The 26,193-nt window shown below is 37.6% G+C and overlaps 1 protein-coding gene across 1 annotated transcript in view; it reads left to right on the forward strand.

Moving 5' to 3' along the window:
• Positions 1-26,193, forward strand: part of SLC26A7 (solute carrier family 26 member 7) — a 67,373-nt gene that overhangs the window by 14,062 nt on the left and 27,118 nt on the right. The window contains exons 3-8 of the mRNA XM_051610959.1: positions 3,460-3,632; positions 11,946-12,110; positions 20,197-20,349; positions 21,385-21,467; positions 23,099-23,246; positions 25,331-25,444. Of these exons, the coding sequence (XP_051466919.1) occupies positions 3,460-3,632; positions 11,946-12,110; positions 20,197-20,349; positions 21,385-21,467; positions 23,099-23,246; positions 25,331-25,444 (836 nt within the window). The remainder of the gene's footprint in view (positions 1-3,459; positions 3,633-11,945; positions 12,111-20,196; positions 20,350-21,384; positions 21,468-23,098; positions 23,247-25,330; positions 25,445-26,193) is intronic.

Consider the following 26,193-nt stretch of genomic DNA (forward strand, 5'->3'; position numbering starts at 1 on the left):
GAGAGAAGGTATGGTTGCCTTGTGGGGAAAAACTTGTGAAAGGAGGAAAGGTGGGTTTGGGTAATCACACAAAATGAACCTTGCAGAGTCTGCTGGAGTGTATGCACTGACAAATGTTTTAGGAAGAAGTTAGCCACTATTTTGAGCACCTCTTTTGTTCATAAATATTCAGTTACATTATTAAAAACTACCAAACAGCTATAGCGTGTCCTGCAGCAAAAGTAAAGCTGAAAGTGTTTCTTTCCGTAAAGGTACAGAAAATATTTGAGTTTTTTGAGTCTGAGAAGGATCTGTGGATGCTGTTAGTGACCTGATGCTGTAATGAATGACAGCATGTACTCAGCTGATGTAAGAGAAACTTTAAAAAAAGGTGAAAATTTAGAAATTGGAAAATAGTTTTTACATTTGTGATAGATTAGTATACTTTTTAAAAAACTTTTTTTTCATTACATGTATTAAAACATGAACCTATATTTAAAAAGTAATAATTTAGCAGTATATTGTCAGCAGTTTGTTGGTGTAAGATTATTAGGAAGCAAGAATCCATTCTATGATCATATGTAGGAAAGCAAATAAATATCTGTCTGACATAAATTCTAGTAATGAAAGCGGATAATAAAATGGGTAAGTACAAGTAGTTAAGTCTGATATTTTATCCTCAGGAGGTAAAACTGTTCAGGAAAATATTTGCTGAGAATCCCACAGCTCCATGGCTGCAGATTCCTGCACAGTCCCTGGTGTTGAAACCTGTTCCTTTCAGAGGTGTTTATTCCAGAATTTAATCTTAAGAAGGAAACAAAACAGTCCTCCTGAAGTTGTGAAGATGTTTTTAAAAAAACATGTGTGGCATATGCTGTTGATCCTTTTAGTAGAAGTGTCTCCTGCACGCCTCCCACCAGCCTCAGTTAAGACATTATGGAGGGCAGGCTGAGCTGGAGCTTTGCTGCCTGCCTCAGATCCCCAGATGCTCAGTAACTCCTCCCGTACATTGTTGACAAATCTCTTTCCCTACCGGCATTTTCTGTAAAGTCAGCAGGACTCTCCATAAGTACACAGGCTATAAAAGTGCCCTTTGTTACTGAAGTCAGAGTCTAGATTTAGTCTAGATATAAGGAAGAAATTTTTACAATGAGGGAGGTGAAGCACTGGCACAGGATGCCCAGAGAGGTGGTAGATGCCCCATCCCCAGAAACATTCAAGGACAGGTTCATGGGGCTCTGAGCAACCTGATCTAGTTGAAGATCTTCTTGCTCACTCCTGGGTGGTTTGGACTAGATGATCTTTAAAGGTCCCTTCCAACCCAAACTGTTCTATGATTCTATGTTGATATGAAATGTAAAATTTGTCAGTGGCCCAGTTCTGTCAACTTTAACTCACTTGAAATGTCTCCTCTGTGACACAGCTGACCTCTCTTAAAAGATTACTCACCTGAGCAACTAATCCCTACACCTTTTTCTAGACTGTTTTTGGTATAATTGATCTTGGAGCACCCTCTGAGACAGCTTCATCTGTCATAGTACTACATATAGATCTTTGAATTCAGATAGAATGTTATGTAAACTGTTTTCAAATCCAATTTTATGTAATTTATATTTTTATAAAGAAAAAAAAATAAAGAACAGGTTTAAAAGAAAAAAACAATCAAAACAAAATTGAAAAGTGAAGTAACTACAGCTGTGCTGAATGCTGCTTGAGAAAAAAATGTTACACATCCAGATAAAATGTATGTCATGTTTCAGAAAATAAAGTATCACCCAAGAAATCCCTTCATGGTTCAATGGGAAAATTAAGGGGACTGTCATGGGGAGAAGTCTGGCACTTGAAAAAATGATTAATTGAGGTGAGCAGGAAAGCCATGCGATATTGTAGGTCAATTATATGCGGGAATTTCAGGAGGCTAAAAAAGGGAATTTTAAGTGTGCCATGGAGAGGACGATCAAGCTGATAGTTAAAGTTTTAAAATGTATCAAAATCAGGAAGCTGGGAAAGAAACTGGTCTACAAAAGGTGTCCCACGGATATTCTGTGACAAGGCCACAGAACTCTCAGTTGTGTGTAATTTAATCTGCCCTGAGGGCTCTGGAGAGACTCCTGGGAATTACAGACCCCTATTATTATATATTATAATAAAAATAAATTCTACTGAAAGATACGTATAGTTAAAGTCTGTTGGGAGCAGTTTATGTGACTCCTGTAAAGGAAAACCCTACCTCACTACATTCCTAGAGTACAGTATGAGTGTCAGTAATCACACTGAAAAGGGAAAAACTTCGAATTTGGAATGGTTAAACAGCTACTGATAAGGGTCCATACCAAAGGTTACTAAAGAAACTAAGTTGCCCTTGTGATAGAAGAAAAGTTATTTTATTAATTATTAGCAGGTTAAAAGACAGGACTTATTGGTAATTTTTCAGGGTGGTTATCCCTCATAGGTTTCCAAGGAGTTCATGCTGGGAGGCTTACTCCATGAAAGCTAAGGTGAAAGTAGGACTGTATTCACCAGGTCCTGCAACAGAAGACATAAGGAGAGCTCAGTGAAACTGATGAGAGATCACTTTAAAAGACTTTTGAAGTACGGATTAAAGAAAATACTATAGCAGATGAACTTCTGGAAGCTGCTCCGGAGGACGTTGTGAAGGCAGAAAATACAAAATGGTTCAAACAGAGGTTTGACAAATTCATGAGTGTTATTCCATAAACAAAATCTAAAAGGACCGGATAAGGATGCACTTCACTAACACAACAGCTATGGATGCTTGGGAATTATGAGAGGAATGGCCTGCCGAGAATGGCCAGGCTTCTGTGCTTTCCCTGGGTAGCACCTTTGATCACCACAGATGGAGGCAGATGGATCATTGGTCTGACACAGTAGACCATTTCTTATGCCCTTAGAGATCTACATGCTGTGCTTGTGCTTCTTAATGTTGAATTAGCATCCTTTTTTATCTGTGTCATTAATCTTGCTTTACCTCTCTCAGTAAATAAATGTTTATCTCATCCTCTACTTCTATTTATTAGAGTGCAGAGTGTTGAGTTTTTGAACATACGTATCTGCTAACTATAATGAGCTAGGTACTATGTATACACTGTGAATTAATTGCCCTAGAAATTTGAATGGTGAATGTTTTGGATCCTAAGAAAAGAAGCTGTTTCATCACACCAGGGTGAGTTAAAAGCATTTCTGATAAACTTGAAATAATTGTAAATCGTGTTTGAATCTCTTTTGTTAACACGTCTAAATGAATATTCTCACAGAAAAAAAATCATATATACAAATTGTATTTTATATTTAAAAATGTATGTTACATACAAATATTGCCTTAAAATTGTTCTTAGCATAGCATGAATGAATAAAATGTCACTTTTACTCCTAATGGCCAAGTTTTGAAAAAGACACCAGGAGTCATGAGTACAGAGAGATAGAGAATTTTTGGTGACTTACGTGTGACTTTTTTTATAGGAACTTTTGCTTTAACTTCCTTAATATCTGCCAACGCAGTTGAACGTCTTGTTCCTTCAGTCAACATTAATTTCACTGCAAACAATAACTCAGGAGTTTTGGGTCTCTCAGAGTTTGAAATGCAGAGGATTGGAGTTGCAGCAGCAGTTTCATTTCTAGGAGGAATCATTCAGGTCAGTGGCGAATACATGTTCTGTTTGCTACTGATGCTTTACACTTGTGAGAGCTATGACTTCTGTATTATGATTTTTTTCACTTCTCTGAGAAGAACTATGGGTCTGATCTGTTGTTTGTGAATTATGAAACTAATGTGTTATAAGAATTTGCTGCTCCCTTGTTGAGATGTAGTAATCATCTGTACACATACTCCTAGTGTGTTGCAAAAGGAAGTAAAACCACACTCAGTCAGCTCTAATACAATATTCAGTTCCTGTTGGTGCTCCCTTCTCCTTCAGAAACAAAACATGAATCAACTCCTAGTAAGCACTGACATATTTCTCAGGTTTTCTATTGCTCTTGGCTTGGAGAGAAATACTATACAATATTCAATAATTAAAAACAGTAGAGAAAAGCTCTTTAAATTCTCTTTAGAGTTCACATACCCATCGTTAAAGCAAAATAAATGAATAAAACAGATGTCTCCAAATGATCCTCTAAAGCTTATTCAAATGATCAGAAGTCTTTTAAACTTTTTCTCTTTTCCTCCTCTAAGTTCCTTTATCCACTGCCAATTACTTAGGTCTTCAAAGAAACTTTCCTTCTTTCCTTGTAAATATTACAATGGAAGAAATGTTCCAACAATCGACTTTGCAAAACCTCCTTGGTACCAGGCTGCTGAAAATAAGCTTGAACCACTGCATTTGGTGCTTTGAATCTCCCTACCACACAGAAAATAAGCCCAGAGTGATCTCCAGTCCCCTGCATACTGGGCAGGAACTGCGGCATAGGGGGAGTAGCAAGAAGCATGGTCATTCCTGTTGCATTTTTTTCATTCTTTTATTGGTTGGAGAATTATGACGTGGGGTAGCATGAGGGAAGGCCTACAGACAGCATTTGGAGTAGAGCTGATGCAGGTTGTGCCTGGCTGCACCAGGGTGTGCAACAGCATTGAATCCACTTGTATTGTGTGCAGGGTGCTTGTAGCAGCAGAGTCCTCTGGGCGTTTACAGAGCTCTTCATGTGGAAATGCTGTGCTCACAGCCTGGCAGTCGCCTGTATCATCCCCAGAGAGGCTTGAGTGTTAAAGGCCAGAATGCCTTTAAGAGAGAAGTTGGTGCCTAGATGTGATCTAACTTCAAAATCTAATTTCTTGCTTAGCTGCTGCAGAATCCCATTAGGTGTGTAAATCCTCTGGACCTCTTCCTCTTCCATTCTGAAAAGTTCTGCTTTTTTACATGCCTTCAGCTGACTTATCTTATTGATGTCCTCTTTAATGCTGATTGGAATGAGAAGAACTGCTTGCATCTTCAAAGCAGGTCTAACAGGGACCTGTGCCATTTGCATGGGCTCCTCTCCCTGGTCAGTAATGTCACTTGCATTAGAGTCACACCAATACAGCTTGTGCACGTACTGCTGCCACTGATGCCTTATGGGAATTTAATAGAGACCAGATTGAAATACTTGTTTCCTAGAGGAGCGCCTTGAAGCTACTGAGCTGTGCTATTCAAGTGAAAGTCTGAATCAAAACTGTAATTAAATTTTGCCATCATCCCAGGCGTGTTAAGTGTGGGAATTAATGTTTCTTATTGCAATTCCAGTCTCCTGACTGATAGTTGCTTCAATTCCCAGATAAAGTGACAGGGCACATCTTGCTGGTAGTGGAGAGCTGAGTCAGTGATCTGCTTCTACTTATCAGAATCAACTAAAAATTATTGAATAGCCTCCAGCAGATGAGGTACTCTGGGACAAGAAGAACAATATGATGTATTTTGGGGAAAGAATCTTCAGTTGAAGACATCTTGAAATACAAAGTAGAATTGTCAGTGTAGTTGGGATGGTACTTCTCTGGAAAGGGAGCAGACCTGTGTCTGGTGTCTGTCCATAATGCTATTTCTTTATACTTGAAAAAGTAATTAATAAATGAAGTGCTCTAACCAGCCACTAATCACTCAAAAACAGCTGATGCTATTACTATTGCATACCTCTAGCACCTTCAACAGGAGGGATGAAATGTCTCTCTCCAAAACACTTGGTTCTTTCTTAGAAAGTGTAGGCAAAGACTTGAGCCTCCTTGGTCAAAAGAGCAATTTGGTACTATTTTTCCAGTAGCCTGGCTAAGTACTCTAATTAGCAAATAACAGTAAAGCAACAAAAGGAAAAAAAATATATAGTGAGTCACAGAGGGAAGGCAAAGGGAAGAAGTGTGGTTTTGAGATGAACTGCTCCTGTGTGCTTTGTGTTTTGTGAAGAACATGAGTGTGCATTTGGGTGCGAGGCAAGCTCTGAGCTGGCTGTGAATCTCAGTGCTGTCAAGACACAAAAGAAATTAAAACTGGTTTCTGATCTGATTTGATAAGATTTGAAATTTGGGGCTTAGCTGCCTACATTTTTCAAGTAATTAATTTCAGAATCCTGAGTGTTCATCAAAGAAGGTATTTACTTATCCTAAGAGGCATCCTGATGAAGATAAGATAATATTAAAACAGAAAATAACTAAACATAAACCAAAAACTGATATTGCCAAAAGCATTTAATTTAATACATTCACAGACACTATTTCATTTTTAAAAGCAGAATGAAAAGTATAATGCAGATTTTTAAAAAAATGTTCATGTAACTGCTACATTATGAAGTAAAACAGGGCATGGAATGCTAATAAAAATAATGGAATTGTTCCTTGATATTAAATACCTCAGAGGTATTGATGGGGAGTGGAAATGGCAGAACATAACAGATGCCTATGGAATGATTTTTTAATTAGGATTTGATTATGCATTTACAGATTAAAAAATCCTCAAAAAAAAGCCTTTGGTTAAGATTAGTTGTTTTTTTCTTCTGTTAATGCTTTATATGCCCAAGAATGCTTGCATAAATGTATGTGTCTGTGGAAAACACAAGCATATTAAACTGAAATTCCACATGAAATTTGCTGAATAAATAGAGGAAAGCTGCTAGCAGTTCAAAGTAAGAAAAAAATATTTTTTATCTTAGAAAATAAGTTTTGGTCTCTTAAGAAGCACGGTAATACAGATGTCAGTTGTGTTACTCTTCTGTAAATGAGAAATGGCTGGTTATTGCATTCCAGTATTCTACACTTTTACTGGGTCAATGTGCAATATTGGAAAGAAATTTTTTTCTGGTTATCTGGAAAAAAAGTTTACATGGTCTATTATCATATTCTTGATAGTGAAGGACACTGGAATACAAAGTATGGTTTTGTAAGGCTAATCCTGTCCAAATCTTTGTTTCCCTCTGGGGAAAACTATACCGCACTATTCTATGTTATACATAGTCATTCAGGAAGTATAAACACGAGTCTTGATTATACAGTGACAATCAGGAAAAGAGTTCATTTTCTTTTCACAGTGGAAATAGCTTCTTGCAGGCTAATATTCTGTATCTTGAAAAAGACAGCTAGGCTGGATCTCACAGCTAGTTCCTGGTTGCCACAATTACTACACGTGCTACATTAGTCCAGCTCACACCACCAGAACCTGCGAAACACTCTCCAGCCACCCACAGCGAATTGAAGAGCTGTAATTCAGAAGATCAAAAACTCCCAAATATAGTATCTATTGAGACGGGACAAAAAATGGTATAAATTGGTGGCCCAATCAAGCTGGACTGTCTGTGTCTGACTCTACACCGTCCATAGGCATCTTCACTTTTGCAGCCTCCAATTTTGAGATAACCGATAGAAGATACCAAATGAAAGACTCACAGTCTGTACTATTTCCTTCCAAGAGGTATTCCCTGGGGCTGACCTCATTTTCTTAACCCATGCAGAAAATGGTTCGAAAGAGCATCACCAATTTTTGTTTGGTTTAACGGGGAAAAAACTCCACACCTTCCAGAATGTGGGGTTTTGAGGGTTTTCAAGTTCATTCTCCAAAACTAAATTCATGCAGCAGGTAACAAGATATAAACCTTTCCATTTATATGAACAGAAATTTTGAGATTAGTTGTTTCCAAGGTTCCTGTTTTGTTATAAAAATTTTTACTGGCCATAAAGTTAGATTGACTACACAGTAAGAGTGGAATTTTAACAATTATAAACTGAGCACATTGTCATGGGAAGAAGGTATTGAAAGTGGGTAAGAACCAAAAGGGCTTGAATTAATTAACATAAGGGCTTTTATTTTTGCAATTACTATTTTCTCTTCTCCTGGCTAAATCCACATTCTCTTGTACTTGTAAGTGTAAAATTATGGAGCAGTAAAGATAGCTGAAAGAAAAATGTTCCCCTTGCATTATCTTTCTTCCATTCTAAACTTTGGTTTTAATTTTTCTCTGTAACTTTTTTTAGAAATCCCACCTGCTATCACTTTAGTCTAATCACTTCATTTATAATTTCTTTACATGATCTTTTATCCTTTACTGTGCATAAACTCAAGGCTGCTTTCCCTCACTTTCTCCTGTATTTTTGTTGTGTTTGTTTTTTTTTCTTTCTATAACAGCTCATTATTTCATTCACATTAATTTAATTAAGATTTTGTGCTTCATGAAAGCAAAATTAATCTCAAAATAGTTTATTCTACTTTTAACATAGAGGGATGTACAGAAAAAGCTGCACAAAAACTGTAGGCATGCACCTTTCAAACAATTTTTGTTACTGTGATTGTTTTCTCCCTGAAGCATTCCCTCACCCCTACATAAAAAAATTTTGAAAAATATAAAATTCTGGATGCAACTCTAAAATATGTGATTTTTTTTTCCTTTTACAGGAAAAGTAAGTATATATATATATTCTTACAGTGTAAGAAAATCCTCATATTATTGCAAGTAAAGAAAAGAGAAAACTATTTGCCTTTGGCATTTTTTTGTAGTTTATGTTTTGCTCTTCTGTCACTTCAGTGTCTGTTTTGTCTGTAGTTTTTCTGCACCAAGAAGGAAGAAAAATTATACAATATAGAATCATAGAATAGTTTGGGTTAGTAGGGATCCTAAAGATCATCTAGTTTCAACCCCCCTGCATGGACAGGGACACCTCCCACTGCACCATGTTGCTCAAAGTGCCATCCAATCTGCCTTTGAATATTTCCAGGGATGGGGCATCCATAGCTTCCTTGGACTGCCTGTTCCAGTGTCTCACCACCCTCATAGCCAAGAATTTCTTCCTAATGTCTAACTTAAATCTACCCTCTTCCAGTTTAAAGCCATTCCCCATTGTCCTCTCACTATGTGCCCTTGTAAAAAGCCCCTCCCCAGATTTCCTTTAGGCTCCCATCAGGTACTGGAAGGCTGCTATGAGGAGTCCCTGCAGCCTGAAAGACTCCAGAAATTAAGATGGGAAGCCAACATCATGACCACAGCAAGGATAAAGTAGTGTATTAGAAATGTCTTTAAGAATGTTGAGCTTTCTACATTTTGGTTATTGCTTAGTGGGTGAAAGATTTAATGACATAATGTAATGTGATGCAATCATATGCTGTCAACTCAGCTTAATTTCAAATTCTGTGATTCTGTGATTATGTAAAAAGCAGTGGCAGCCAAGGTGGGAGCTGTATGTGTGTTCCCAAGCCCAGAGGGTTAACTGGAGAGTTGATCTGGGCCTCTATAATTGCAAAAAAATAATGAAGTATATCTGTGAAGAAAACTGACATGCAACTAGATTGGAGAGGATTGTTTCAAAATCACTTTTTGCCCTTTCTTCATCTAAGCAGTTTCTGTCCATTACTCTTGTTGCAAGGACAGCAGGAGATTCCCATACCAACTCATACTGAAAATTAAATCCTCTTCTCCAGATGTTTTCTGTTTTGGTTGCTTCACTGTTAGATGCGCTGGATGAGGGGATTGAGTGTGCCCTGAGTTAAATTTGCAGATGATACTAGGTTGGGAGGGAGTGTTGATCTGCTAGAGGGTAGGAAGGCTCTACAGAGGCACCTGGACAGGCTGGGTTGATTGGCCATGGCCAATTGTATGAGGTTCAACAAGGTCAAGTACCAGGTCCTGCTCTTGGGTCACAACAACCCCAAGCAATGCTACAGGCCTGGGGAAGGGCGGCTGGAAAGCTGCTCTCTGCACCTTAACAACTTCCTCTGAAATGCTAGTACTAGCTAATATTTCTCTGTGATATTATGTACTTCAGAGAATTGTCTCTGTGGTTTTGAATCCACAGCTGAATAAACATCCATCTTATTCTCTGGAAACATAGTGGTTACAAAGTTAGAAATTTCACATCCGTACAATACAAACTGATCTTGGAAACCAAACAAAAATTCATTGTGGAAGGGAGAATTTGTTTCTTATTGAACTTTGCTACTGTGAACAATGTTTAAAATGTATGATTAGGCATCCTGTTATTAAAACAAAGAGCTAAACAAAATATCTGAAGTTAGTAATTATTTGGTTTAGGCCTGACTAGCTAGATTGCTACTCACTGAGGTTATAATAGTAATTATAATTATTGGGATCCAAACTTAAATGGCAATCAATGTTCTTGATTGTTCATACTACAGAGCCATTCAGATGCTGTTAGTGGGAAAGAGAAAAAAGACCCTCAGATTTAATCTCTCAGATAGAAGAGGAAATTGCTCACTAGAGGTTTTTGTGATAGATTAAAAGCCACTCCCTTTGGTATTTTTGGTTTTTTTGTGCTATTATACTTGTAAGTCACTGCATACAGGTGAGATTTATGGTAAAAAATGAATGGTATTCAAGCATAAACATTTGGGAATTATTCTTTTAGCTTCAGAACAAACCAAAATAAGCAAAATAGGCTGTGATATATTCCAAAAGGATGATATTTAGTAAGGTAAACACAAAATTATCCTCTCAGAAGGTACTCTAACAAACAACCCTGTGCCAAGAGCATGTCACTTTTCAAGCAGAAGAATAGCAAAAGCAAAAGATTATAGAAGTATGAAACTGCTTTTTTATCTAATGAATCTGCAGAAGAAAAGATAATTTAACTATAACTTAGTATCTAAATATGAATCAGAAAAGGGTTAGGTGTTATGCAGAAGCACCTGTAGATATATAACAACCTTGTTGAAGAATAAAGACCTGCCAAATCTCATTCTTCAGAGGAAAAGAGTGACTGCTGTGTAAGATACAGGGAGATAACAAAGTAGTACACAGTATTATTTTGGGTATTGGTCTTATATTTCCACAAAGTATCTGCAATAGTTGTAGATTCAACTGTAGTTCAGATTCCTGGATTAGAGAGGAATATTATTACTTCATTATTTGCACATACTCAGAAAAATCTTCTGTAAAAGTTGCAACAAAGCTGAAATAATCTTCAGGGTCAAATACAGCTGAATCAAAGTCTACTTTTTTTTTTTTTTTTTTTTTTTTTTTCAACAGAGAAATTCAGTTTGTATATGGGACTCTGTTTATGAAATTGGATATTGAATTTTTCTTTCTGTTTTAAATTTTCTGACTGTATACAGATATTCTATTTTAAATTAGTTCAAGTATTTCTCAAGTGCACAGGAAGTAGATTTTAAAGGTCTTTAAAATAGCTTACTTTTGCTATGTTTATAAGGTTTGCTTATACAGAACACGTAACTATATAAATAGCCCTGCTTCTCTGTAAAGAAGAAAAGTGTTTTTATATCCTCTATCATCTGCAGCAACTTCTGTTGCTCACTTAAATGAATACCTGCAAAGCCACAAACTTCAGTGTATGAATCTGATGTAGTAGAACTAGAGGTAATGAACTGGAGACACTTGACTTATTTGATTTTATTATATTGTAGCATGAGGACACTAAGTATCCCAGTATATTGAACCACATGTGCAGGGTCAGCCTGGGGAAGGGCAGGCATCTGAGGGATGATAGAGCTCTCACTGTGAGACTTATATCTCTGTACTTTTAGCACCTAATAAATTTGAGAGCTGTTGAAATTAGTAACTTGGGAGTCCTGATGTCAACATGTTGGCAATTGGTAACATGGGCCAAGATACAGCCCTTAACCTACTCAGGCTGGAGCAGGAATGAGTCTTAGCACCACACTCACCTTTGAAGTTGCTTTACTTCATGTTGCTGTGTTGAGTTGATGTTTTTATAGTGTTTCTTGTGATCACATGTTGGAGCAAGGGAGAATATTAAGCACTGCATTAAGACAGCTTGTCTAAGCCTGCTTTTGTAACTAAACTAATTTTAGAGTCTGATGAACTAGTGTTGTGAGTAAGGTGATGCAGGTAAACCCATAGAGGTTCAGTGGGTTCTGTTTTCAGCTGGAGTCACCCTTCGAAGGACTTTCACTTTTTATCTTTATCTCATTTACCTTGCAATTTATTACAATGACCCTGGCTCATTGTCCTATCACCAGGAAGCTGCATCTTATTAAACTGCTGATACTTTTATCTTTCCCTTTTAGGTAGCCATGTTCATGCTGCAGTTGGGCAGTGCCACCTTTTTGTTAACAGAACCAGTGATAAGCGCAATGACAACAGGAGCAGCTACACACGTCGTGACTTCACAAGTGAAGTATCTGCTGGGAATGAAAATGCCTTATATATCTGGACCACTGGGATTTTTTCATGTGAGTTCACTAAAAGAGATGGGCTATTCCATTAGCCAACATTTTCTTCAAAAACTATGCTATTTGGCTATACTTAAGTGCAAGAAATTTGTTAGGCATGTGTGTGACTGAACAGAAGATGTAATATAAAAATCTTCATCTTGCTAGGTCTGTTTGTAAGAACAGGTTAGGAAAACTTGATGAAGGATTAGCAGGAAAGGGTTTTATTTGGAGAGGGTAACAGTAATAAATTAAAAATATATGTATCACACTATCAGTAACTCCATTTGTTAACCTGAGCAATTGCACACTTGTAGAGGGAGGTTTAACTCTGGATCATGTTGTGGGGAGGATATATTGTGGTACATTCCAAATGTCATGCTAAACATATTTTTTTTCTTATTTGCTGAATGAAACCTGACCATCATGTGGTAAAAGGAACATGACTCATGATTTGTGGATCTCCAATGTAAAAATTACCCTAGATGTGATAGTTATTGCTTTATGACATATTACTTTGCCATAAACACAGCAAGTGTACAGCTTTAAGGTAATTTTTATAAAATGCATGCAGTCTTTCATGCAGTGTTATGGTTACTCCCTTTGGAAAGCAGATATTGTTGGGTGAAACCTTAAAGACCAAAGTTGCATATTCTTCTGGCATAAAAGTTATGATAACATATTCTTTATGGTAACTTATTCTAGCAAACCCTGAGTTTAGGTGCTGTGAATGAAATTTCTTGGCAGAAGCAGTAATGGTATTACAACAGTATTTGTTAAAATTATATGTTGCTCATAATAAAACTTATTGCTGAGGTGATATTTACATTGCATTCATGGCACTAAATGAAGTGATTGCCAGGTGAAGTGAGGCTACATCGAATGAACCACTAAATCGGGGCACCTTGTTTAAAAACACTGACTGTATTTTCTTGCACTGCTCTGCTCATCATTTTTTCCTGCTATTTTGGGAAATTTGTTAATGTGAACTCTGTGTTGAGATGTTACTGTCTAGAATGTTATTTCATAGTCTTTTATAAATTTGGTAACATTTTGTATGGATAATCTATACCATTCCTTGCCAAGTTTGTTACAGGACCGACTTCTTAATGAGAATTAGGGGCAGGTAATAAACACAAGAAATTAATCTTGTAGGGACATACCTGAAAGTTTCATAGCCTTTTTTATGAGTACTTCGTTGTCCTGCAAGACTATTACAAATTATTTATCATATATGAAAATATTTTTTCATTCTTTAAAAACCTTTTGATAAATACTTCTTAATAGAAAATGCTCCCCAGAGAGGTTGTGGAGTCTCCTCTGGAGAGTTTCAAGACCTGTCTGGATGCCTTTCTGAGTGATCTGCCCTGTTTTTTTTGGTCCTGCTCTGGCAAGGGGGTTGGACTCGATGAGCTTCAGAGGTCCCTTCCGACCCCTAATATTCTGTGATTCTGTGACTAGCCTCTTTTGCATGGTGTTTCCATAGAGACTGTACTTACATATAGGAATACTGCCATCTTATAGAGATGACTGGTGTTAAGTACCACAGCCAAGACATAATCAAAATACACACTATGAACAATAATAAAAACCAGCAGTGATAAAAGGAAATATTTCCACGTTGGTGTACTGATGATATCATAAATGAGGTAATTTGAATGCTTTGAAATAAATCTATTCCCCTATTCCTTATATTTTTTAATGCATCTGAAACAAGTTATTTGCCTTTCACTTCACTTTTTAGTTCAAACCCCTTTGAACGTATTCCAAAGAAAAAAATGTCCTCTTTTTTTTAACGTTCTGAATTGCTCCAAAGAATTGTGTGAAAACAAAGGAACAAACAGAAACCCCTCTCTGCAGCTTAAAAGAAAAATAAAAAGTCCCCATATTTAGAAGAACAATTTTGCCATGCGACATTTTGAAAGGTTTTTGGTATCTGTTCAGCCTTATGGATTCCTTTACAAAGGTCCAGTATCTCAGCAAGAAGCACCAAATTCAGATTTTTACAATAATCTTTTTCTATCATGGTAGTTTTATATGAAAATTATAACAATTAGATATATGTTAGCATGTTTATGTAACTAGAAAGTGAAAAGCAATTTTGGCATGTGTGCAAACATATTTATTGCTCCAAATTCTTGAAACTTAAAGACTGGAATTTTTGCTTACATTTTTTTCTTCCTCCATTCCAAAACACCTTCCACTTACAAAGCTGATTTCTCCGCCTCAGGCAGCCTTTGGGTTGGCAAAGCAAGAATAAGAATGTTTAATAAAGTGTGATAGGAGACTTGAAAGTAAAGCAAGCCAGTGAAAAGGATTCTTTATAGCAAGTGAGATCATGGAGTTTTTGTGTTTACACATAGTGGAATTTATTAATCTTAATTTTCCCTAAGGAAGTGTGGTCTTGATGCTCAGGTAGTGAGGTGGATCATGAACTGGTTGAAAAGAAGATGTCAGAGAGTTGTGGTAAATGGGACAGTATGTAGTTGGAGGTCTGTGACTAGTGGAGTCCCTCAGGGGTTGGTACTGGGACCGGTGTTGTTCAGTATTTTCATCAATGACCTGGATGAGGGAACAGAGTGTGCCCTCAGCAAGTTTGCTGATGACACTAAACTGGGAGGAGTGGCTGACACACCAGAAGGCTGTGCTGCCATTCAGTGAGACCTGGACAGGCTGGAGAGTTGGGCAGGGAGAAACTTGATGAAATTCAACAAGGGCAAGTGTAGAGTCTTGCATCTGGGGAAGAACAACCCCATGTACCAGTACAGGTTGGGGGCTGACCTGCTGGAGAGCAGTGTAGGAGAAAGGGACCTGGGGGTCCTGGTGGACAGGAGGATGACCATGAGCCAGCAATGTGCCCTTGTAGCCAAGAAGGCCAATGGCATCCTGGGGTGGATTAGAAAGAGTGTGGTTAGTAGGTCAAGAGAGGTTCTCCTCCCCCTCTATTCTGCCTTGGTGAGGCTGCATCTGGAGTATTGTGTCCAGTTCTGGGCCCCACAGTTCAAGAAGAACAGGGAACTGCTTGAAGGAGTCCTGAACAGAGCCACAAATGTGATGGAATGGATCATCTCCCTTCTGAGGAAAGGCTGAGGGAGCTGGGTCTCTTTAGCTTGGAGAAGAGGAGACTGAGGGGCGACCTCATCAAAGTTTACAAATATGTTAAGGGCAAGTGTCAGGACGATGGAGCCAGGCTTTTTTCAGTGACGTACAGTGATAGGACAAAGGGCAATGGATGCAAACTGGAGCATAGGAGATTCCATGTAAATATAATAAAAAAACTTCTTTCCTGTGAGGTTGACAGAGCACTGGAACAGGCTGCCCAGAGAGGTTGTGGAGTCTCCTTTGCTGGAGACATTCAAAACCTGCCTGGACACGTTCCTGTGTGATGTGCTCTAGGTGATCCTGCTCTGGCAGGGGGGTTGGACTAGATGATCTTTCGAGGTCCCTTCCAACCCCTAAGATTCTGTGATTCCCTATACATGGTTTGTAACACTGCAGTTGAGCTGCCCACTGCACACTGCATTTTGTAAATGGGAAAGGCAAGGTGAGGCTGAAGAAGAAAAACAATGGGGAAGCACTGCACATGAGAGCTAACTTTTACAAGGGACAAGAAAAATGTCATCAAGTTTTACTTAGCATCTGAAAACAGCAAAACATACCTAAATTTGCCCTTTATCCCCTGTGTACATACATTTATCCTCCCACAAGTTTCTGAGAAAATGCAGCTTGGCAAAACGAGCTGCAGCTTTAAGAAACCCACTGAACAACACGGTTCTCTTGTGGTTGTGTTGCAAGTCTGTTGCAAAACCTCTGTGCTTCCACTTAGATGAGAAAACCCCTCATGTTCATGCTACTTGTCCTTTCCCCGCGTCCTGCACCCCCCAACCCAAGTCTGTCCCCTGTACTGTTCAGAGCTGTTGCCTGTACTTTTCTCACATGGTGTGTTGCATTTGTCTAATTAACTTTAGAATGAAACATTTTTGAAAACACAAGGAAGTAATCTACACTTTAAAATGTGTTAAGTGTTTTAACTAATATGTTCCTTTGATTCTTTTGTTTGCTTCAGCCTCTACACTCATTTTAGAACTAATGTTTGGGGTTTTCATATATATATTAAAAAAATAACTCAGAACATTTAATTAATTAATCAGAATATATGTTCTTTTTAGAATATAAACCATTAGAACATTTGCTATTACCCTATGAAAGTATGTGAAAATTTAGTGGAATTCAAAACCATTAATTTTGCATAAGAAAAAGGCATTCGGTGTCCAAATACATATGTGTGAAAAATCAGGATATTGCCTTTTTTCACTTCTGTGCAAATTTTTGTTGATTGCCAAAAAGTTTACTGACTCCTCATAGTATTGCCAGGCAATCTCCATTAAAAATCCTTACACAAAGCTAAAAATAATAAAGAGGCAAACAATTAATAGATTGTTGCTGCATTTAAAGATTTAGCTAATTCTATAATGACAGAAAAAAATGCTTTGTACGCTGCAATTTCAAACTAAATTCTGCTACATAATTTCTAAACTACTTCTTTAAGTGCATCATCAAAATGTGTAAAATACTGAGTTCATAATTATGTTTGTGGTGAAAACCTTCGCACATATTTCTTTTGAGTCAGATTCCAGTGCTGTTATAAGCTTGAGCTGTAGGTGCTCACATTTAGGATTTACACTGTCACCTCGGGTGGGTACAGTAACTGACTGGACAGTAAAACTTTCTATACTTTATAGTATAGAAAGATGGCTGTAGTGTGTGTTAACTGCACTCATGTTAAGAGCCACATGCTCTTTTTTTTCTGAAGACCCCATGAGTGGTTTGTGAAATGGTCTCCTGGCTTTGTTGGTCATACCTTGAAATGGGTGGGTTTGGGTTTTCAGAGAATAGTTACCCAGAAACAGACTAGTCAGTGGAAGTTCTTTAGTCTGATGTAGTACTTAATTGAATATTTAGATATTACAGCTGGATTTCTTTCATTGTACTACAGGCATTTTGGGGAAAGGGCTCTTGGTGCTACTGAACTCGTAGGAGCTACGAAGGTTGGGAGTCCTGTTCTTTTTCATTCATTGGCTGATGTAGACTACATACTGACAGGCAGGATTTGAAGAGAAACAGCAAAGAATACACTAGTTCATCTAAAGTATTTGTTGTGAAGTCTGACAAAGTTGTGATAAAGGTCTCCAAGATCTGGCTATATATTTTTAAAATTGAACAGAAACTTCTTTTTTTAGTTAGTTTAGTGAATTTTAGTAAAGTTTAGTTGTAAAGACAGGAATTCCAAAAGCTTATCCATATTTTTTTTTTTTACCTTCACTAAAATTGTACTTATTCACTGAATCTCGTGTCTCACTTTGTCTAGGCAAATTAAATTAAATGCCATAAACATAGATAGCCAATGCTGACACTTCAACAGACACTTCATTTCAAAACAAGCCCATATCTCTTTAACAATCAGAAATCAACCCATTTCTTCCCTTTTCTTTCCACTTTACCTTCTGTCTAGCTCAGGCTTTGGTGAGTTTGTGGGCATAGTTTGCAACACAGTCTTCCAGATTGCCTTCCTTTGTCCTAATTAATCACAGCTTCTGCTTGGGCACTGAGCCAAGTCCTGTGCTCTCTTGAAAATGCATTCTTGGAAAATTAAGGGTACAGAGACCAGTCCAAGCCACTCAACATACAACCCACATACTGTCTGATTGCAGTGGAAAACTATGTGGTTAAAAACCATGATCTGAGTACCATTTTTCAGATTTATGACATATAGAGATCATATTATTTGACAAGTTGATTTTAAAATGCTTTCCTAGCCTCTGATAAATGTTTTTGCTGGATTATATGGTGCAACTTTAATCAAAAGTCAAGGGGCTGAATTTCAAAAGACTGGACTAAATTTTCCTCTTTATGAAGAAAATTGCCTTTTGTTTTTTTTCCTATAGCCATTTTTAAAGGGCTTTTATTGTTTTTTTCCCCTTATAGATTATGAAAATATTTTTAGAAATGATGAGAGTGGAAGAATTAGGAAGTTATTTTTAAATACTAATTCTTCAAAATGAGCATAATCTCTTCAAGCTGTGACAGAATCAGGACAGTGGAAAAAAATTATCATCATATTGACTACCTTTCTGCTGGAACAGGGTTCCTTCCTAAGATAATTTTTCTACTACTTTTTCCTGTCAAATAAAAGTATATGTATTTAATTCCAAACTGTCAAATCCTGTTAGCATTATACATGTATTTCAAAATAGGTTCTCTGGGGCAGAAACTTTTAAATCTTTGTTTTGATAAAACTACAATTGTCACTCTTCATTTATTTTAGTGATCTTCTTAACTGTTGCCAGAGAAAACACTTTTTAATAATATATTATTATTTCAAACCTCAGTTGCTTGACTTTATTATCTTTAACATTGTGGTTTAAAAAGAAGTTACTTGTGCTACTTCCTAAATTTTAACTTCTGTTCTCTATCTAGTCTTCATTTCAGACTACACAATAGTTCTCAGAATATAAATGCAGAATTCAAGGGACTGAGCTTGGTTTTTCTTTAGCTCTGCAGCTTTAGTAAGCTTTTGTATTATATCCGTCTTCATGCCTCTTTGTTCCTCCAGGCAATAGATTATTGCTTTTACTCAGGAAGCCTGAAAATAAATTGTGATAGGGGCCTGATTATTTATTTGTTCATTGGGACAGAAGTTGCCTCTTTACTTTCTTCACCCCTTCTGACCACCTATGATTTTTTCATCACTTTCTCTTAATCTGTTATCATACTGTTTTATGCCTCATCTTCTGAACCCTCAAATTCAGAGTAGAACTGAGTTTACAGTTCACTGATAATTGTGTCATGTGTGCTAGTGCAAAGGCAACTGGATTATTCTGAGTCTGTTACTCACAACATTGTATTCTTCATCAGTGATCCCTGTTACTTATTGCCATTGGTCATTCTATTCCTGCTCCATGTGTTTCTTATATTCAGTGTCTTATTTCCTTTCTTCATCATAGACCCAACTATATTTTTCTGACCATGTTTTACAGCATGTTGCACCACAGCTAAACCTTTGAAAAGGTGAAGGCTTCCCATTTGCAGCTCTCTAGCTCTGTTTCAGTCTCCTCTTTCCCTTTTAACTCTGCAGGACTTGGAACCTGGTGGTCCAGTGCGCCCCACCCCTCGCACCTGCAATTCCTGCACCTTGTCATGGAGTTTTCCCTGGAAAGCACTTGCCTCTGATGTGTGAATCACCCCTTCTTCTGCTACCCTCTTTTCACCTCTTGCTTTGCAGCTTTTAACTTAGAAGTTTATGCTAGGGAAAGAAACGGGCTGCAGTAGATAATATTAGTTATTTAAGTAGCCAACGACACACGTACATAAAGCTTGACAGCTAATTAGGGTGTGTGGCATCTGGACCTGATCAAAGCATGCTCCATGCAGCACTGTTTGTTTGATGGCAAGAGCAGCCCACAGGGAGACTGAATGTGCCCTGCTGAGGCTACACAGTTACTCTGGAAAAATGTTTTGATGGATCCACTCATGCACTGGAGAGGATGCCCTGAAGAAAACTCCTGTTGCTTCTCTTCCCATCCAGCCATTACTGCATTTTCTTTGCCTTTTTGTTCCTCCTCTCTCTCCTTTCTGTCTTTTAAAATTCTTCCTCAGAAGTAACTTTTACTAATAGAGTTGATGAACGTTATGAGCTAATGTCACAGAAAATAAATCTTTATACATATAAGCTTCTCTCAACATTTTTGTGCAACGCTTTCATGAAAAAGATACATGTCACACTTCACTGGAATTTTCTTGGTTGCCTCTACCAGTAGACATTTGTAAATACATATATATATAAAAATATATGTATATATATAAATATTCACTGCATTTATTGTGTTTTCAAGAATAGAGTGAAATACTATTGCTAGTGTCTTAGCAATAGTAAATTGGTTATTTTCTTCCTTGCAAAATCTGAGATGAAGGTCACCTTGTTGGATTACTCTGCTCCTGCAGTATTGATGGATACTTCGAGTCATCTGAACTTATGTTGAATATGCCATAGAGTATGACCCAGAATTATGTATTTTTTATCTGTGATTTTTATTGTTGTTCATTGTAGATTTATGTCTACGTATTTGAGAATATCAGATCAGTTCAGCTGGAGGCTTTACTTCTCTCCTTGCTGAGCATTGTGGTCCTTGTTCTTGTTAAAGAACTGAACGAAAAATTTAAGAGAAACATTAAAGTTGTTCTTCCCATCGATCTAGTTTTGGTAAGTACAAAATCAAATACCAGACTTTTTGCTTTCCAAAGGTCTTGGTTGTACAACCAGTCTGCTGCAGTTTACTGTGTTGTTTATGGTTAACCACTGCCACACCTGCCACTTATTGACTGCAGAGCTAATTTTCATGGCTGTATGTTAAATATAAGAACAGGAAACAGTCTGGCTAAATCATAGAATCATAGAATGGTTTGGGTTGGAAGGGACCTCAAAGATAATCTAGTTCAAACTCTCCTGCATAGTCGGGGACACCTCCCACTAGATCAGGTTGCTCAGAGCCCCATCTAACCTGGCCTTGAACATTTACAAGAATGGGGCTTCAACGACTTTCCTGGGCAACCTGTTCCAGTCTCTCACCACACTCACTCTAAAGAATTTCTTCCTAATGTCTAACCTAAATCCAGTTTTGATCCATTACCTCTTGTCCTCTCACTACAAGCCCTTGCAAAAAGTCCCTCCCTAGCTTTCCTGTAGGCCCCCTTCAGGTACTGGAAGGCTGCTATAAATAATTAAGAAAGAAGTGACATACATTCCCAATTTTTATATTTTTCATGTGTTTACTACTTTTTACATAAGCAGAAGAACATGAGGCCTAGAATATTAAAGTGTAAGAAGTCTGAAATAGAAAATGAAAAGTAGCTGGCACACTGAAACTCCAGGCAAAGCTTGTGCTAGGTAATAGTGGCTTGTTGTTTGTTATCTACCTGTAATGGATTTGAATACCTATGCTATTGCTTTTTGTAATTCTTCTTACAGTTTTCCTTTCATATAGCATAGGCTAAATTGAAATTAGCTATTGCATTGTAAATCCTTACTTTAAGGATTAAGCAAATAACTAGAGCTTGGGTTTTCTTGCCTCTCTTCCACATTTGCAAAAATTTTTGTAATATACTTCCCTTTATTATTGATTGATGTAAGGGTAAATGTGTGACCACTGCCATATGTTTAAGTATGGCAACAACAGGGACCATGTGAGAAGCTAAAAGCAACAGAAACATACCATCTTTTTCTGTATTGCATCAACAGATAATTGCTACATCCATTGCCTGCTACTATGCTGACATGGAATACGTCTATGGGCTAGAAGTCGTGGGACATATTCCTAAAGGGTAATGTGTTTTTTATTAATTTGTGGCTTTTAAATATGTTTACTTCTGAGAACAGTCTCAAGATGTCAAAGTAGTTTTCTGAAACAAGAAATGGCAGAGATCTATTATGTTCATTTCCAGTCTCCTCAAGTACTCCTTCACAATTCAACCTCATGTTAACAAAGTGTATCTCTATGCAGACTTTTTGGTGTATTTTCATAGCTTTTTTGTTAATTGATGGAATAAAATATAAGTACTAAATACCTGATGATGACTGATGGGTGTATGACAAGAGGACAGCACACTCTCCACAAGATTGTTGCAACCTGCTTTTTGATGGTTGCCTTGGTTTGTTGTAATAGATAGAACTTGCAATGAGATAAGGCTTGCAGATAATACACTTTGTTCTTCTCCACTCACTTATAGATTAATCTTTTAAAATGTGGTTTCTGAGGAAAAGTAAAGGATTTAGATATGCTTAATCTGAAAAGAACATTCTGACTACAGATAGTGATACGTTTTTCTCCATGAACTTATAGAGACAGGAAAAATATTAATTATAATTAGATGGAAAGAGAAATTAGATTAGATATTAGGATAAATGTTCAAACTCTAAGAGCTGGTAAGGAATAGTACAGCTGTTGTGTAATCTCCCACTTGGAAATGGTAGGGTTTCCCCAAATTTTGCACAGATTCATGGTATACTCTAAGTAGTCCAAGACAACATGAGTGCATGTGTGGCAGTTTGCACTGATAGAAATAATATAAGGGAAGTTGCTAAGAAAGAAAATTTTTTAAGTATACAGTTGCATGCTATATACCCGAGATTAAATCAGGGTAAAGTATCCCCCTTTTGGTATGTCTCATGAACAGCTAAACTGTATTGGACGAACAGCTAAATTATATTGGTGCAGCTTTAATCAGGAGTTTATTCTCTGTCTAGCCTCACATGAGAAGATTCTGTAGTGTTGAAAAACACAAGCACCAGCCACAGTAATTCCTATGTATTTTTAGGCACCTATCTGAAGCACCTGACTGCCTTGTCAGTGAAGAACATTTACAAACCTTCAGAGCTCTGTTTGGTTCTTAGGTGGTGTGATTTGAGCTCTGGAGAGACTGAAGTCTTTTCATGGAGCACAGAAATAGTCGGGGGTGATTTGGTTCTTAACTGGGGCATTTGATTATAGTCCCCATTGGAAGGTCTTCATTAGATGGAATAAATGTCCACAACCTACAGGAATACTAAATTGTTTAAAATGTTTAAAGTAAACTTTACAGGAAAGCCAACTATATTTAAAAAATACACTACAGAGTTTCTTTTATTACTTATTACAAAATTAGGGAATAGTTGCTGATTTTATCTGTCAGTGAGTGAGCTAATTTATAAGGATCTTTTCATAATTTCTCAAATCAGAGTTTGCAAGTGGAAGACTCCATCTTAAACTGTTACATCTTCCTGTACAAATTGTCCCCTGCAGTTCCCCATGGACCAAGACCTTTTTAATAGAAAATATTGAAAAATGTAATTTCACAAGTATTTTTAAAAATGAGCTGTGCATCCAAATATTTTTTCTTTTGTATATTCATGAATTGCAGGTATATCAATGCTATGTACTAGGCTTTGCAAAAAGGACTGTCTTCATTTTTTATAGGTTACCATCACCGAAAACACCACCCATGAACATCCTGCCTGAAGTAGTCACTGAAGCTTTTGGAGTAGCACTGGTTGGTTATGTAGCATCACTAGCTCTAGCCCAAGGCTCTGCTAAAAAGTTTAAATACACTGTGGATGACAACCAGGTAAAGCTCTTTATCATTACTATCAGCAATAATTGGAATTTCTTCACCATTTTGGAGATGTATTTTAGATTAATGTCCATATGGCATCCTGAGGCCTTCCAATGGCTACAATAAAACCAAAGCATAGTCCAAATCAGCTCTGCAGAACACTGTAGTTGGTTGAGCTACTCCTTTTGGGGAAGTGCATCTTTAAGGATCATCTTGCAATGCCGCATTTTGTGTAGTGTTTGCGTGTTAATGTTTTTTCCGTGTTTTAAGATGAGACAGCTTCTTCTATGGCAGCTGAGTTCTTAAAGACCAGCAAAGATGTTAAATCAGCCACTGGCTAAAGAAACAACACAGTTCTAAAAATAAACCACATACTTATAGTCCCAGGACATATCTAAGATTATTAAATGAAGCTTATGCAAATTAGAAGTCTTATCCGGAATAAAGGTTTGTTTTTATAAAAGAAGAAGAGTGGATTCAAAAAGCACTGCCAAATCTGCAGTCCAAGGAACTTTCTGTGCAGAGTTCCACTGCTCAGTGGACATGCTTAAATAAAAGTGGGATGTTAATTTCTGTACTACCCCACTGCTGGCTTTTGTGGGTGGGTAACTCCACGCCAACTGGAAATCTGTGGACACAATAGTTCAAGCATTGTGGTAAGAAATGCTCTATTCTAAATAACTGGCAATAGTGCTGTGTGATGAAAATGCTGAGCCCACCTTTGTCTTAAGTGATTTGGAATAAATGACATAAGGTCGAATGAAGAACAGTTGGTTTTGCTGCTAGATGCCTATTTAACCACCCTATCTAGACAGGTCAGTCTTGCTATGTCAGCGCATGTCTCACAACTCATATGTTATTGGAAATTACAGTGGGAATGTTCTTGTCTACTCAGGTCTCTCAAATATTTTTCAGAATAAATACATTGTGCCATAAGTTTCCATCAATGTTTCAAAGCCACATTTTCTAGGGAGCAGAGGAAAAATGCTTTGAGCTTAATTCAGGCTCCCAGGGTGATACACTGCATTGTCTCAAGGGCACTAAACCAAACACAGGAACTTGTAAGTCTTTCTGCACCTTTGGAAAACTTGTAGCTTACACAGCTTGATTACTGAGATGTTAGAAAAGACATGTATGTCTGCATTGAATAATGAAGCAAAAGAGCAAACCCTCCACCAGAACAGAGATGACAGTGGCAGTGGGGTGTTGTGGCTGTATTGCTATCAGGGGCCAGGCACAAGGCTCTGCATGGGGTGGCAGCACCTGGGTGTGCAAGGCTGGCTGGGGAGCTTTAAGGTGGTGCTGTCCTGTTAAGGTCAACTTATGATCAGGTGTTGCCCTGGCTGGATACAATACCCTTTGTGTCCTAAACACTTCTAGCAGGACTGAGGTCTTCTCTTACATGTTGCCTTCAGCAGATGAATGAGCTCATTACAGTCTGGGGAAGAGGATTGACACTGGGTTGCCAAGTTGGGGTGCTTTTATAGAAAACACTGTTCAGCTCAGGCTGCAGATACAAGGTGGATTCCCCACTTTTTCTTCTATAAATCTTTGTTCAGACATGTCTGCATTTTGACTGTGAATAAACACCAAATATGTTTGTAATGAAAGACAGCATGCAGATAGTATTGCTACCATACTTCACTTTCACCAAAGCATGCTCTAAATGAAAAAAAAAAATCATTGGCTGTCTTTTTCCAGTAAAATCATAAACCAGAAACAACCTGGACACTGTCCAGATCCCACTACTTGAGACTCTGGCCTGTTGAAAAGCAGATGTGGATCAAGATGTAAATATTTTGGCTGAATTTCATCGTAAAACTTAGCAATGCCATTTATTTTGTGAACAAAATGTGACTCCTGCTTTTGATGAATCTTGTTCAGCAGCTCTATCATTCAAATTCATTCTGAGTTCTGAGAAGATATATTATGTTGGGAGATGTTTTATCATGTGCATATGTGATTTTTTTTGCTCAAAAATATGGCCATCCATTGTCTTTGCTAAGATTTAGATAGGGGACTCCTTTGTTGGCGAGAAGCATTGAAATGTCAGAACAATAGCAAAAAAACCCATCTTCTATTTAAAAACTTCACAGGAATTTTTGGCTCATGGCCTCAGCAACGTGATTCCTTCATTTTTCTTTTGCATACCAAGTGCAGCAGCGATGGGACGGACGGCACTTTTGTACAGCACGGGCGCCAAAACACAGGTAAGGGATTAGAGGGAAGAATGTAGGAGAATTAAGGTTATGATACTGCTCACTGGAACTTGCACTTATTTTCCCCTTGTATTTCCCTATTCTCCCTTTTCTTCTCTTCTTGGAAATTACTCTGCTCTGTCAGTTTAAACAATCTGCATGGATTTGCATTTGATCAGAAAATGTCCTACTAGAAAAGCTGATGGTTCTACTTACTCATTTTCACCTGTTCAATATAAACTCTCAAGTCTGTGGTAGTAAGAAGGTTAGGAGCTGTGTTTTCAGACTGAAACTACACACAAACCCTTGCAGTTTTACGTGAATTTGCTAGCACTGTAACTGAAGTGCCCTCTAATGGTGTTTAGCAGATTTAATGGTACAGGCTAAACTGAGGTTTTAGAAAAATAATCAGATTTAATTTAGTGCTTCTATCTGATTTTCAAAAATATAGTGAAAGTAACCTTAAGAGCTGCTTTTTATAAGAAAAACAAGTAATCTCCCAGCTTCTGCTTTGTAACATGTTACCCACTGAACTCACAGAGACGAGACTCAGATTTTTCAGGATTTTGGGGGCTATTTCCTACTGTTGGAAACTAAACCCACAAGTTCTTTTTGCAGTAGCTCAGAAAGAAGGAACTGCAGTTGATGAAAATGATGACTGTGATGCTGTGAGGCTGTTACCTGCACAAATTGTGCTTGTAAACAAGAGAGGTAGCAAAAACCGCTCATCTGTGACCTTTGGGTGGGATGGCACCACATGA

This window comes from Apus apus, chromosome 2, assembly GCF_020740795.1.
Source record: "Apus apus isolate bApuApu2 chromosome 2, bApuApu2.pri.cur, whole genome shotgun sequence".
NCBI classification, from domain to species: Eukaryota; Metazoa; Chordata; class Aves; order Apodiformes; family Apodidae; genus Apus; species Apus apus.